Source organism: Rhinichthys klamathensis, unplaced genomic scaffold (assembly GCF_029890125.1).
Source record: "Rhinichthys klamathensis goyatoka isolate OS25496 unplaced genomic scaffold, OSU_Roscu_1.1 h1tg000180l_1, whole genome shotgun sequence".
NCBI classification, from domain to species: Eukaryota; Metazoa; Chordata; class Actinopteri; order Cypriniformes; family Leuciscidae; genus Rhinichthys; species Rhinichthys klamathensis.
Window position 1 is genome coordinate 3,427,077 of NW_026606708.1, and position 13,476 is coordinate 3,440,552.

The following is a 13,476-nucleotide window of genomic DNA, read 5'->3' on the forward strand; positions in this document are numbered from 1 at the left end:
TCTGTTCTTCCCGCCGAACCCTGTGGTGTGTGTAAACCTCGCCTCTCATATGGCTCATTGGCTCGCAGTTCAGAGGAAATCTGCCCAGACGTGAAAATAACAGAGGCTCATAAATAAAAGCGGAGGTGAACAGAAACAAAGTTTTGTGTAAAAGCGCTGAAGGTTGACCCAGTTATTCTACACATATTATGAGTAGTTAAAGTTTCACTCTTGCTGTTTATGCTGAGTGACAGTATTTTTATGTGTTTAAAAGCTGTGGTTCATTTAGGCTATATTGCAGTTACCATAGTTAATTAATAAAAGTACTGTTCTTTAATATTTTTTCTGATTAAGATCTGTGCCTTCAAAAAAGTAGTGCCAACATTAAACCTATATTTTTTAAAATGTAAATGCGTATATATATATATGTGTGTGTGTGTGTGTATAATTAACTGCCAGTAAAAATTCCTCTTTCAGCACTATACTGTGTTATGAACTTTAGAAAGCATGCGTGTCTTTCTGTGTGTCATTCATAGTAGTGTAGGTTTATAGGATTATGGGAAGTGTTTAATAACAGTTATGTAACAAACACCATACCTTTATTAATTCAAAATACTCTGTTGTTCAGTAACTATAAATCCCAAAGAGCATTTCTCTCTTTCAGGCAGCTGGGTCATAAACAGCTGTATTCCTCCTTGTTTTTTTCTCTTTATCTCGGTTTTCATGTGGGAGACTTTTATGAAATTTCAAAACATGTGCCGTGTTTATTAAATGCATCCTTCCCATAAACACTATTACTGTTTATCTTTTTTTCTCTATGTCCACTTCTATAAATAACCCACAGAACGATATGCTCATTAACTAAGATCTTTTACAAGCTATGAATAATGTGTGAATGTGTTATGAATAATAGACAGACTCATGAATAATGTAGTTTTGGTAATAATTGGCAGCACTTAACGATGTGGTACGTGGGAGAACATTCTCTTCCAGCTCAACACGCTTCACATGACACTGAATACACTCTCACCTGGGCTCTACTGATTCTGTACACACACACACACACACACACACACACAAATTTGTTTTATGAGGACATTCCAGATATATAATGATTTTTAAATGGTGGTTTGAGGAGATCCCCCCTTCTATGTGAAGCGCTTTGAGTGCCTAGAAAAGCGCTATATAAATGTAATGAATTATTATTATTATTATTATACTGTACAAACTGCATATTCTAGCCCAACCCTAAACCTACCCATCACGGAATGTTAAAAAAAAAAACATAACTTAGTATGATTACACATAAGGACCAAAAATGTTCTCACAAGGACAAGGATTTTGGTTATTGCCATCTTTGTGAGGACATTTTGGCCCTTAACGTAGAGTTTACCTGAACCAATACAGTGAATTTCCATTTCATGTCAGCTTTAAACACCACATCACATATACTGTACATAAAAAGGGTTTCTGTGTAGCTTGCTCTACATGTGTATTTCATCTCTCTCTCTCTCTCTCTCTCTCTGTCTGTCTGTCTCCTGTATGTTTGATCTTGTATGTAGCGATTTCTCTCTGGGGTTCTTAGGACAGTGCGTACAAATCAGACACTGTCAGTAGCTAAACTAAAGTGCTAGTTAAACTAGATTATTAGAAGTAAAAAATCAAAGAGCTCCAAGAAAAACATACAGGTGTTTTTGATTCACAGTTGAGGAAGCTTCAGGACTCTTTGTACAGATATAAAAGGGACTTTCATGTTGTAAAGGAAGAGTTTCTTGGCTCATAATCTTAAGACGCAGTAGGGTGTAAATTAGGGAAACATTTCTAACATATGTTTGTTCTTTTATGTCATGTTTGATATGTTTGTTCAGATCTGCTGCCCACTGTGTCAACACTGTTTCCTTTTGTTTTTGTCATTCATTTCCTATTAATATACTATCAGAGCTTGTGAACATTTGTGGTTCTGCAATTCCCTCAACATATTGGGTGGCTGAAATGCATAGCTGAATTCCCAATTCACAAATGTCGAAAAACAAAAGTACTTGATATTATACTTGAAAAGGTATTCTATTCCGCCACCTTTCACCTACTTTGAGTGCATTTGTGAGCATTTAAAGGGCTAACTGAAACTGTTTCAGGCCTGTTGTCGTTTTTACATGTTCTGCGCTGTCGGCTGTTTCCCCACACGAGTGCACAATCAATACAAACAGGTCGATTCACCGGCCAAAACTGGACAGTGGCAGTACAGTATGGGGATATACTAACAGTGTGTTTGGGAATGTCCCTGTATCTGAAGATGCAAACTTCTCTGCTACACAGTGTGCCACATGAACCGAGGAGCCGTTCGATTCAGGAAAGCTGAAAAATAAAACAAACTGAGCTTGGCAAATCTTCAAATGTAAGTGTTAAAGACAATAGTTAGAAACTAAGAAAATAGTTTTTATATTTTTTGTCCGTACACTACCGTTTATAAGATTTTTTGTTTTATGTTTTTGACTGAAGTCTCTTATGCTCAGCAAGGCAGCATATATTTGATAAAAAAATACAGTAAACCAGTAATATTGCGAAATATTACAATTTAAAATAACTGTTTTCAATTTGAATTCACTTTAAAATGTCATTTATTCCTCTGATGGTAAAGCTGAATTTTCAACAGCCATTACTTTTAGTCTTCAGTGTCACATGATCCTTCAGAAATCATTCTAATATGTCGATTTGGTGCTCATTTATTATTATTGTTAACTATGTTAAAAAAAGTTATTGTTTAATATTTGTGTGTTCAACGTTCTTTAACGAATAGAAATTTCAAAAGAACAGTGTTTATTCAAAAAAGTCTTTACTAACACTTTTTTGGTAAATTGAATTAATCTTTGAAGAATAAAGGTAAATGTCTTTTTAAAACTTTTGAACAGTCATGGGTTCATCACAGTTTAGAATTTTAATTTAATTATAATTTTGGGCCTTATTAACGAAACACTTAAGATCGTATTCTGTTTCAGAAGTTCAGTAGAATCATAATTCAATAGGATTCAATAGGAAACTTTGTTCTGCCTGTGTTTGATAAATAAAGGCCTTTGTCTTTGGAAAACACACTGCTGTATTTATATTCTTAATCTATCAAAATTATCTTAATGTTCTTTTAGCCTCTCATGTCTTTTCTCATTTTTGGGGCGGTAGCTTTTTCTCTTTTATGAAAACTTGCACGTCAGACTGAATATTGGTGCGTTTGTCATCTCCCAACAAAGATGAATATGGAGCAGAATGCTAAAGGCAACAGAGCAGTATTTCAGTCTGCTGCCTGAAGTTTTATGTCTCTCTTTTCTTTCTTCAATCGACTGTCGCTGTGTAACATGATGGCGAGTGCTCAGGGTAATTGTGCGCAGGTCTTTGAGATTACTATCTTGGCAACCAGCCTCTTGTTTGGCTAAGAGTGAAAGGCTGAATAATGTGGACAGAAGAGGCTGGAGTGGAACAAAACACATCATACTCAAAGTGCCTTTGAGAAACAGTGCAGACCCATCAAAAGGAGAACAACAGTGAAGCTCGGGACACCCTGAGGAGAAGGCAATAATTAAACAAACACTGCAGGTGTACAATAACCATGATTGATGCATAGGATTTCTATGACAAGTTTGCTCTAACAGGTGGAAGTTTATTCTTATGGCACGTTTGTTCTTTCTGATTTTGTTCTGGAAGCTGACCTTTGTGGAATTTTAAAACGTGTGTGGAACAATGCGTGTGTTCACATCAAAATAAACTTTTAAATCAACAATGGCACACAATGTTTTCTTTTGGAGCAGTCTTATTTATGTCTTTGTAGATCTGAATCCCTGTTGGAATCATTTCCTATGGGATTCAGTTACAAGTTTTGCCAATATTTCCTCTAGAAAATGGGGGGAAATTGTCACGATTTGCTCACCCTTTGTGTCACAAAAAATAATTATTCTTCCTTGGAACTTTAAGAATGTGGTATAACTTTGTGTGAGGAGTTGAAACTTGAAATTGTTACTCTAAAATTTAAGTCAAATTTGTTTTTGAGTGGGCTAATACTTTCAAGAAATAGTTCACTCCAAAAAAAAACATAATTTATGACTTTTGAAACTGATTTTTTTTATTGTACTGTCCCTTTAAGAGCTCCAACATAGACTATATGAGTTGTGCTGTTGTCGTCACCTTTATTAATATAGCGCTTTATACGAGAAGGGTCTGGCTGCAGACTTGCACTCTCAGACTTGCACGCTCAGACACGAGCGCTTCCGCTGCAAGTGACGTCACTTGCAGTCGACACCTGCTCTCCGCTACCGGCTGTGGCGTCACTTGCAATCCCTTGTTCTCCGTGTTATTTCACAGAGTCGATTGATGCCAGATTTGAAGATAGCCAGCAAGTGGTGTTTGGATCAATCTAGTGCACTGTATGGTTCTGTTCATTTGCCCGAAGTAGAGTGTATGGAGGAACAAGACGTTGCGGAAGCCATTGAGAGATTAGAGAAGGCTGAGTTTCCACAGGACAGAATCGATGCTCTGGAACCCTTTTGCTTCATCTTTACTGTAATGAATGACATGCAAATGTTTCTTGAACATGTAGTCGATGTCATGAAATTAAAGGTAAACTGTCGAACTACACTAGAGCAAAGTGAATAATGTGCTAATGTGTTTTTATATATGTTGTGTATTGTCTATTTCTACCTTGTATTTGTCTGTTTTGCACATTAACTGTGTGTAATAACTGTAAATTGACATTTACAATAAAAAGAAAAAAAATGCATCATCTTGATGTTTTACATCTACAAACTGTTCCCACAAAGTTAGGAGCATGAAATTGTCCAAAATGTCTTGAAAATAATTAAATATATAATAATAGTAAAAATAATTTCTTTCTTTCTCAAAACTGAGTTTTGATTTCTAAGTGATCAATTTATGTACAAGTGTTTTCCCACATGATTGGCTGTAGGTCATCAGTAAATTAATGTGGCATTTAAATGCCAGTGTTTCCCAAATGAAACACAAGAGCTGTTAGTTTTGAATGATGTGTGTAATGTAGAGAAATGTGTTTAGAGTTTTGCAAATAGTTTGTTTTTCAAATGCAAACTGAGTGCAAAGCATATAATGTCCTTGTATTTTTGCAGGCTTGGTCTAAAGATTGGGTACATGAGTGAATGGTTTCACTGAGTGAGCCTCAAATTCCACTTGTAGTGTTTTAGCAATTTGAAAAAAACTGTCAACAAAATGACAAATGACACCTTAACACGACCAAAATGAGCGTGTCTACGCGTTCAAAAGAAACACGTCAAAAATTGCCGCGGACAAACACTTCGTGTTGACGCGGTCAAATTTCACACGTTTCGTTTAAAGACTATTACGATCGCGTTCCGTAGAGATCAGGCGTCGATTGCAAGTGACGTCACTTGCAGAGGAAGCGCTCGTGTCTGAGAGTGCAAGTGACGTCACTTGCAGAGGAAGCGCTCGTGTCTGAGCGTGCAAGTCCGAGAGTGCAAGTGACGTCACTTGTCTGCAGCCAGACGCTATTGCTTTATACAGATTGTTTCAAAGTAGCTTTACTTTGAAACAATCTGTATAAAGCGCTATATTAATAAAATATATTCCTGTGATAAACAGGAAAGTAATGATTCAATGATGCAAACAATTCAAATTCTGCTGTAATGCAGCTCTAAAAAGACGATAGTAAATGGTCATTATTCTTCACTTGAAATCAGTTCAGTGTTGAGTAATAAATGTCTAAAGTTCATCAGTTCAATTAATCTACGTATAAAGCAGCTCTGGAGAAAACAGTTGTGCCGATGTAACTGCTGAAGCTTTAAGATTTGCATTATATTGTACATAATCTATTCAATAATAAACTTAATCTTAATCAAGGTCACTATTCTGAACTTCTGTGGTCTAGAATGTCACATGATTATGTAAACATGAAAGTTTGAGTAAAGGGATTCATTCCCGACTGTGTTCATGTGTAATCATCATCTGTTGGTTCAGTGATTCATTTAGAAATGTGCCTCTCCTTGTGCTGTCATATCATCATATTATACAGAACGGAAATAAATATGTAGTGGTCAATTATAAAGTAAAAAGAAATGAGTATATTTTGCATGGATGAATATCTCTTTGTTTCTGTGTCTTTTCTCTGTTTAGCCTCGTCTCTAGTGTCTCACAGGTTTGTGACGGTGCGACGGGGGAGTCCAGCAGCACGCAGTGGTCAGATTCAGCCGGGGGATCAGCTGGAGGCCGTGGAGGGCAGATCAGTGGTCACGCTTCCTCACAGAGACCTCGCACAGATACTGCGCAGAGCTGGCAACAACCTCAGACTCACCATTATACCACGCTCTCACACTAGTAAGCACACTAAACACACATAAGGCTTTTCATTTTGCTTGACTGTTTTTTTTATATATATATTGTATATTTGTTCATACACTACCGTTCAAATGTTTTTAAAAGAAATCTTATGCTCACCATCAAAAATACAGTAGAAACAGTAATATTGTGAAGATTTTTTACCATTTAAATGAACTTATTCTATTTTTATATATTTTAAAATGTAATTTTTTCCTGTGATGCCAAACCTGAAATTTTCAGCATCATTACTCCAGTCTTCAGTGTCACATGATCCTTCAGAGATCATTCTAATATGCTGATTTGGTGCTAAAGAAACATTTCAACATTATTAGCAATGTTGAAAAAAGTTGTGCTGCTTAAAGGGATAGTTCACCCCAAAATGAAAATTCTGTCAGTAATTACTCACCCTCATGTTGTTCCGACCCCATAAGACTTTCGTTCATCTTCGGAACACAAATTAAGATATTTTTGATTAAATCTGAGAGCTGGATCACTCCTCCATAGGCTTCTAAAGGGATTGAAACTGACCGGCCCATAAAAGTTAAAGACATCGTTAAAATAGTCCGAGTGACTACAGTGGCTCAATCTTAAGTTTATCAAGCGACGAGAATACTTTTTGTGCGCAAAAACAAACAAAAATAACGACTTTATTCAACTATTCATTTCCTTCTCTGTGGGCCTCGAGATTTCACAGTGAAACTGCGCAAAGCTTCTAGGTTGCACGTCTTAATGTGATACATTTTTTCAGGATTCTTTGATTAATAGATATCTCAAAAGAACAGCATTTATATAGAAATCTGATATAGAAGTCTTTACGTCACTTTTGATCAGTTTACTGCATCCTTGCTGTCGAAAAAAGTTTTTTTTTTACTGATCCGAAACTTTTTAATGGTAGTGTATATGCATGCTTGTTTGTTTTTATTGTGCATATCTTAAATTTTGTATTTGTTGTACTCTTAAGTGCCTTGAGAAACTTGCTGTAAATAGTTAATTATTGTTAATAATACTATTTATTATTTAACAATTAATTCAACGAATTAATTCAATGAAATATTTTATTTATTTATTTGTCAAATAAAAAAATTATTATTGTGTTGCAAAAAATATTCTGAAATCTGGAAAATGTTGATGTTCCATCAATGTTCCTTCTGATAGACTTTGAGTTATATTTTCAACAGTCGCCACAAGAGGGTGCTGGTGTATAGACCCGAATATTAAAGTGCGTGTCAAACTGACGAGTGTCTATTTTTCTGTCAGACAATAATCTGCCTGAGTACCCTGACTTTGATGCTGAGAGCCGGTTAAGAAAAGGGCATCGGGCCAAGCAAAAGGTGAGGCTACATACATGCGCTCAGAAATATGTGATAAATATATCTTTTTTCTAAATAAATGAGGTCTTACTCTGCACGAATAATAATTATAGCTGAATTAGCATGCTCTTTAAAATAGTTGGAGCATGTTATCTAAACTCTCTAAAAGTATTTCATACCCCACACCCTGATCCACATAAACTTGCATATGAAAATGTCTCTCTCTGCAGGATTCCCAATTTTACAGCGTTGATCTTGAGAGGGGCCCAACAGGGTTTGGCTTTAGTTTGCGAGGTGGAAGCGAGTATAACATGGGTCTGTATGTACTTGGTCTGATGGAGGGCGGACCGGCCTCACGCAGTCAGAAAATTCAGGTGTGTGTGTACAGTACACTCATAAACTGCTCTTTGATTACAAATCAAGTAAATACAACATTTCAATCGATGCTGTCAGGAAAGTTTGAAAGTGTGACTCAAACACTAAGGCCCCGTTTACACTGCATGGTGACCCAAATCATGTGGCACAGATCGGATATGACCCATGAACGTGTAAGCAGGAAAAAAAACGCATGGATTCCGATTTTCTCAGATCGGATTCAGGCCTCACTCATATGTGGTAATAAATCGGATATGAATCAGATACGTGCATTTGCGTGTGCCATGTAAGCAGACAAATCGGATATTCCCCAGTAAATGCGAGTCGTACGTCATTAAAAAAGTGACGTCAATTCAGGTGGACACCACCAACTGAGATCACATGACTTATTATAGGCGCGATGGAGGACGAAGGATACACGCAGTGGAGCAATGCGGAGGTTTCATGTCTTTTGAGTGTTTGGGGCGAAGAGACAGTGCAGGCAAAAATGCAGGGTTGTTACAGAAATAAATCCATGTTTGAAGACATTTCACGAGATATGGGGAGGCACGGGTTTAAGCGGTCAAGGCTACAGTGCCACCGTAAGATAAAAAGCTTAATGACTTTTAAAAATATTGTGGAAAGCAAAACACTGGATAATTTTATTCGCATCTGCATCCATTGTATTTCTTGCTGTTTTACTTCCTTTTCCGGGTCAGAATGTCTACATTTGGTAGTTTCAGCAGTGTATAGTGTAAATGCAAAAATCGGATACGGGTCACTTTTAAAAGATGATGTAAGGGGGTCGTCAAAAAATTCGGATAATATAGTCAGAAAATCGGATTTGGGCATCAAGACCTGCAGAGAGTCATGTTGTTAAGATAATGCTGAGGCATGCTGGGTGTAGGTGCTGTTGTTGACATTACGCTGAGTCACAGAGGGTTTTGCTGACTTGTGTTGCAGGTGAGTGATCAGCTGGTGGAGATTAATGGAGACAGCACAGCCGGGATGACACACAGCCAGGCCGTGGAGCAGATCCGAAAGGGAGGAGCATGGATACACCTTGTACTGAAGAAAGGCAACGGATATGTACCGGATTATGGTGAGGGGGGGACAAGGGTATGAAAAGAGGGTTCAAATAATTTATCTTATGATCAGAGTAATGTTCGAAAGATGGCCAATGTATTTTACAAGAGTTCTGCTTCCCTCTTATTGTTAACAGGTTTACATCTGTAGATCAGATTCTTCTAGTCAAGACCATGGGTGGGTAAGAGGATATTTGGAGATTGTGTGTTGAAATATTACAACTGTCCATGAAAACTTAATGGAGAAAAACAAGGTGATAGACATTCAGGGTTTTACCAAAAAACATTGAGTATATAAGCCCCAGTATATATGCCCGTCCTCTTGTGCCACCCATGGTCTGGACTGAAGCTTCTTTCCTTTCCTGCACTTTTTGCAACTCTGCATTGGATTTTTCCTCATTATTTACTGCTTTCTCTTTCTCTCTTTTGCTACTTTATACTTTTGCTCTCTTTCTCTCTCTTGAACTCTCCTCCAGTGGAGCTTTCCAGCTTATCTCTTTGTATGACTAACTCCAAGCAGGGCGAGCCTTGCTTCTATGTCATCGGCCGGACAGAAAACATGCGGTTGGTAACCGTTCCTGTTGGTTGTCTTTTTGTCTTTCTTTATGTTCATCATCTCGCAGTTATCATATTGCTTTCTACATTCAGCCTTTTATGTTTCATATAACTAGAGGTGTCATGTTAATAAATATCAAATATATAATATTATTATATATTTAACAGTGTGTGTTTGTGATTATATGTTCAAAAGCGTGGGGTCGATAAGATTTTTTTTTGTTTTGGAAGAATTCTCTTTCGCTTACCAAGGCTGCATTTATTGTATACAGTAAACATAGTAATATTGTGAAATATTATGACAATTTTACAATAACAGTTTTCTATTTTGATATATTTTAAAATGGAATTTATTTAATTTAATACTTAATATTTTTGAGGAAACCATTATAAATATCTTTACTATCACTTTTGATAAATTGAATGCTTTCTTGCTGAACAAGAGTAATAATTTATTTTCTTTTTTTAAACTTACTGACCCCAAACTTATATAAGTGTTTATAATAAAAAAGTTATACCGGTAATACAAATTATTATTATTATTGGAAGTTTATTCCAAATTTATTCCAAATTCACAGCAAATATGGAGTGAATATATCACTCCAAATCTATCACCCAATATTTCTCAACTAAATTTGCTGGGTAATTGCTTTTCCATTAAATTGTGGCCTTAAATAAAGAAAGATCAGTGCATTGCAAAGATTCCCAAGGTCTTCTATACTGTATATTGATTTGGCATACCCATAAAAAATAACCATACAATAATAATAATTTTTTTAACAATCAATTTTTCAAAATGCTGATTGCTGATGCTGTGTTTCACTGGCATAATGTAGTTTATTCAAGCATTCAGAAAGACAGAAAACCATTTCTCACCCGCCAACTCCATCACATCCCTTTACTCAAGTTAAAATTGCAGGCAGTAACCCCTTACTGATCTCAGAACAGTCATTGGTGCATCACATGGTTGCGTTCCCTTTCATCCACCCACTCCTCCATCATCGAACCCTTATCTGACACCTCATTTGTAGTTTTACATGAAGATGGGCTGATAGTGTTTTATCATTCAACTCTCTCTTTCTCCTTCTCTATCTCAGACCATGAATCTGGAGTTGTTTCCCCCTCCTCCCTCTTCTCCAAGGAGCCGCGTGTGGCAGCAGTAGATCGCTCTCCTCCGAGCAGCAGATGGGTGGATGATAGTGGACGAGAGAGGAGAGAGAGGAGGGGGAAGGGAAGGAGGGAATCAGAGGGAAGGAGCAGAGGAAGAGGAGCCGTGGAGGGCAAGCGGGGCTGGGCGGAGGATGTTAGCACGGCCGGAAGAAGAAGAGAGCAACAGATGCGTTCGAGGAGTTTACCTGGCACGTTGAGGGGTCGAGAGGGGCCGCGGAGAGGAGAGGAGGAAGAGGAGGAGGACGGCACACGGGGGGAAAGGAAGGGAGAGGGGGAACAACAACGGAGAAGGCAGAAAAGCAAGAGCAAGGAGGAGGAGGAGGACGGCACACGGGGGGAAAGGAAGGGAGAGGGGGAACAACGACGGGGAAGGCAGAAAAGCAAGAGCATGGGGGAGAGAAGACAAAAAGTGAAGGATGTTAGTTCAGAGAGAGAGAACGGCCTCCCTGAGAGGGAGAAAGGGAGTGTCAGAAGAGAAAAGAGGGATAACAACGGAACCAGCACAACAGAGGTCACACCGCGCGCACCTTTCTCCTTCCTCAAGCCTTTGGACAATGACGACGATGGGTCAGGTGCAGAATCGGCTCACAGCATCTCTGAAGTCGGCATCGCATTCTCCACTCAGTGGCCTCTACAAGCCCCTGGATCTTCGACAACACCTCCGGGACCCTGGCTAGTCCCCAGCCCTCACAAACTCTCTCAGGTTTTAGAGAGGAAAAGGCTGAGCCAGAATAAGGGAGGACTGTGGTCCTAATGCTAATTCCCTTAAAAGGATAGTTCACCTAAAAACTCGCCCTCATGTTGTTCCAATCCCGTATGATTTTCTTTCTTCGAGGAGAAATTTTGAAGAGTTGTACTGGTTGCTCTTTTCCACATGAATGAATTGGAAAACTGAAGCTAAAAAAAAAGATGCAAAACCACCAAAATATTGTCCATACAACTTGTGTACTATATTCCAAGTCTACTGAAGTCATAGGCTCTGTCCCAAGCGGAACCCTAAAGCCCCGTTCACACCAAGGATGAAAAATCTAACGATAACTATAGACCACATGTGCCAGAGAAACAAGCGCGCAGCCATCTTTAGAATTTTGTCTTTGACTTCCGTTATTGTGGTAGTTCTGTATATTTCTATGGCATCGCTGTCAAAGAGTAATTAGCTGGTGAAGTGGATTTACTTATTGTAGAGTTAACTAAAGTTATCATGAGCATTGTAATGTTTGAAGCGGATGTCATAACAATAGACAGGGAAGATTTTTAAACGAGCGGTTCATTTATAAATGTGGAAATACAAACCGGAAGACAACAACGAACACAACGAGGGCAGCACTGAAAATGGGCGGGGCTACATGTCTATAAAGTTTTAATAATCATTCTTCTAATTCTATGAGAATAGTGGAGTTCACACCACAACTTTAACGATTATGACACAAGGGAACAATACCGTGGAATCAACCTCACAATGTTTTTTTTCCAGCTGATGAACGATTAAAAACATTGCCAGCCAATCATAATCCATCGTGCTTTAAAGAGCCTGACAGGCGACTTAACTGCAAGGTGTGCTGCTTATAATAAACAATGTTATCGTCAGTTGGTGCGGATGCCTATATAGTTATCGTTCTTGGTGTGAGCGGGCCAAGAGCCTTCGCAGTTTTCCTCCGAGTCCACACTTTTGTGACGTGATGCCGCTTTGATTGTCGGATAGAAGACTGCTGTGGAGTTGGTACAGCCAAGTTTAGTTTTCGTGAATCGAATCGACTGATTCATTAAAAACAATCTGACTCAAAAGAACAATTTGTTAATGAATCAGACATTGCTACTTTTCACATGAAGACAGCTGAGCTAGGGCAGATTTCAGTGAATAGAGATGCAGGCAAAATCCAGTCATTTCAATAGCAATCCCCGTGATCAGGAATTCTGCGCAAGGGCGAAAGATTCCCCCTCACAGATTTCGTATTTGGTTCAGTTGGTCATGAAGACTCGCCGAGTAACTTCTGTGTGAGCAATGCTTCATACATCGCTACACTATTGACAGTAGACAATGAATCTTTTTTGCCTGTGAAAAACTGAGATTTTGGTTGTTTTTCACACAAATATATTACATATCATATTGACTTTTAATATATTAACATAATATAGTTCTCAAGTCGTATGAACCACTTTTGTGATACTTTCATGGTGCTTTTGCATCCTTTTTATCTTGTCTTCAAAATTTCTCTTTCGTGTTTCATGGAAGAAATAGTCATACCTGTTTGAAACAACATGAGTGTTAGTAAATGCTGACAGATTTTTACTTGTTTGGTGGGAGGGGGTAAACTATCCCTTTAAATCTCTCTTCTCTTTTCTCTCTCTCTCACACATACAGCCTCTCCAGCCCTGTCTCTATTATGTGGTTTTCAGAACACCACCACCACCATCATATCAGTTCCTCTTCCGTCTCAAATCCATATCTATATGGTCCTGTGTGTGTTGTATTGGTATCATCCAGATACCGCAGAGGTCTCCCATCCAGGCCGATCAAGACTTGATTTTATTGCCATCTAGTGGCCAAGGAGAGATAATGAGCAAATGCTGCCATTACGTTGTGGCTAGCGTGACAGTAACTGCAAGGTCAGTTAGTATGCATCTATGATTCATGGTGTCCTTCATAGCATGTCTTTTTCATATCATTTGACATT

At 38.2% G+C, this 13,476-nt stretch overlaps 1 protein-coding gene across 3 annotated transcripts in view; it reads left to right on the forward strand.

Moving 5' to 3' along the window:
- The window catches only part of magixa (MAGI family member, X-linked a), a 49,697-nt gene extending 38,005 nt beyond the window's left edge, over window positions 1-11,692 (forward strand). For 2 of the 3 annotated variants that reach the window (XM_056261092.1, XM_056261093.1), the window contains exons 13-17: window positions 6,124-6,324; window positions 7,585-7,658; window positions 7,868-8,011; window positions 8,955-9,093; window positions 10,729-11,692. In XM_056261092.1, the coding sequence (XP_056117067.1) occupies window positions 6,124-6,324; window positions 7,585-7,658; window positions 7,868-8,011; window positions 8,955-9,093; window positions 10,729-11,555 (1,385 nt within the window). In that variant the 3' untranslated portion in view covers window positions 11,556-11,692. Of the gene's footprint in view, window positions 1-6,123; window positions 6,325-7,584; window positions 7,659-7,867; window positions 8,012-8,954; window positions 9,094-9,552; window positions 9,641-10,728 lie in introns of all 3 variants that reach the window. The other variant, XM_056261094.1, reaches the window with a different exon arrangement.
- The last annotated feature ends 1,784 nt before the right edge of the window (window positions 11,693-13,476 follow it).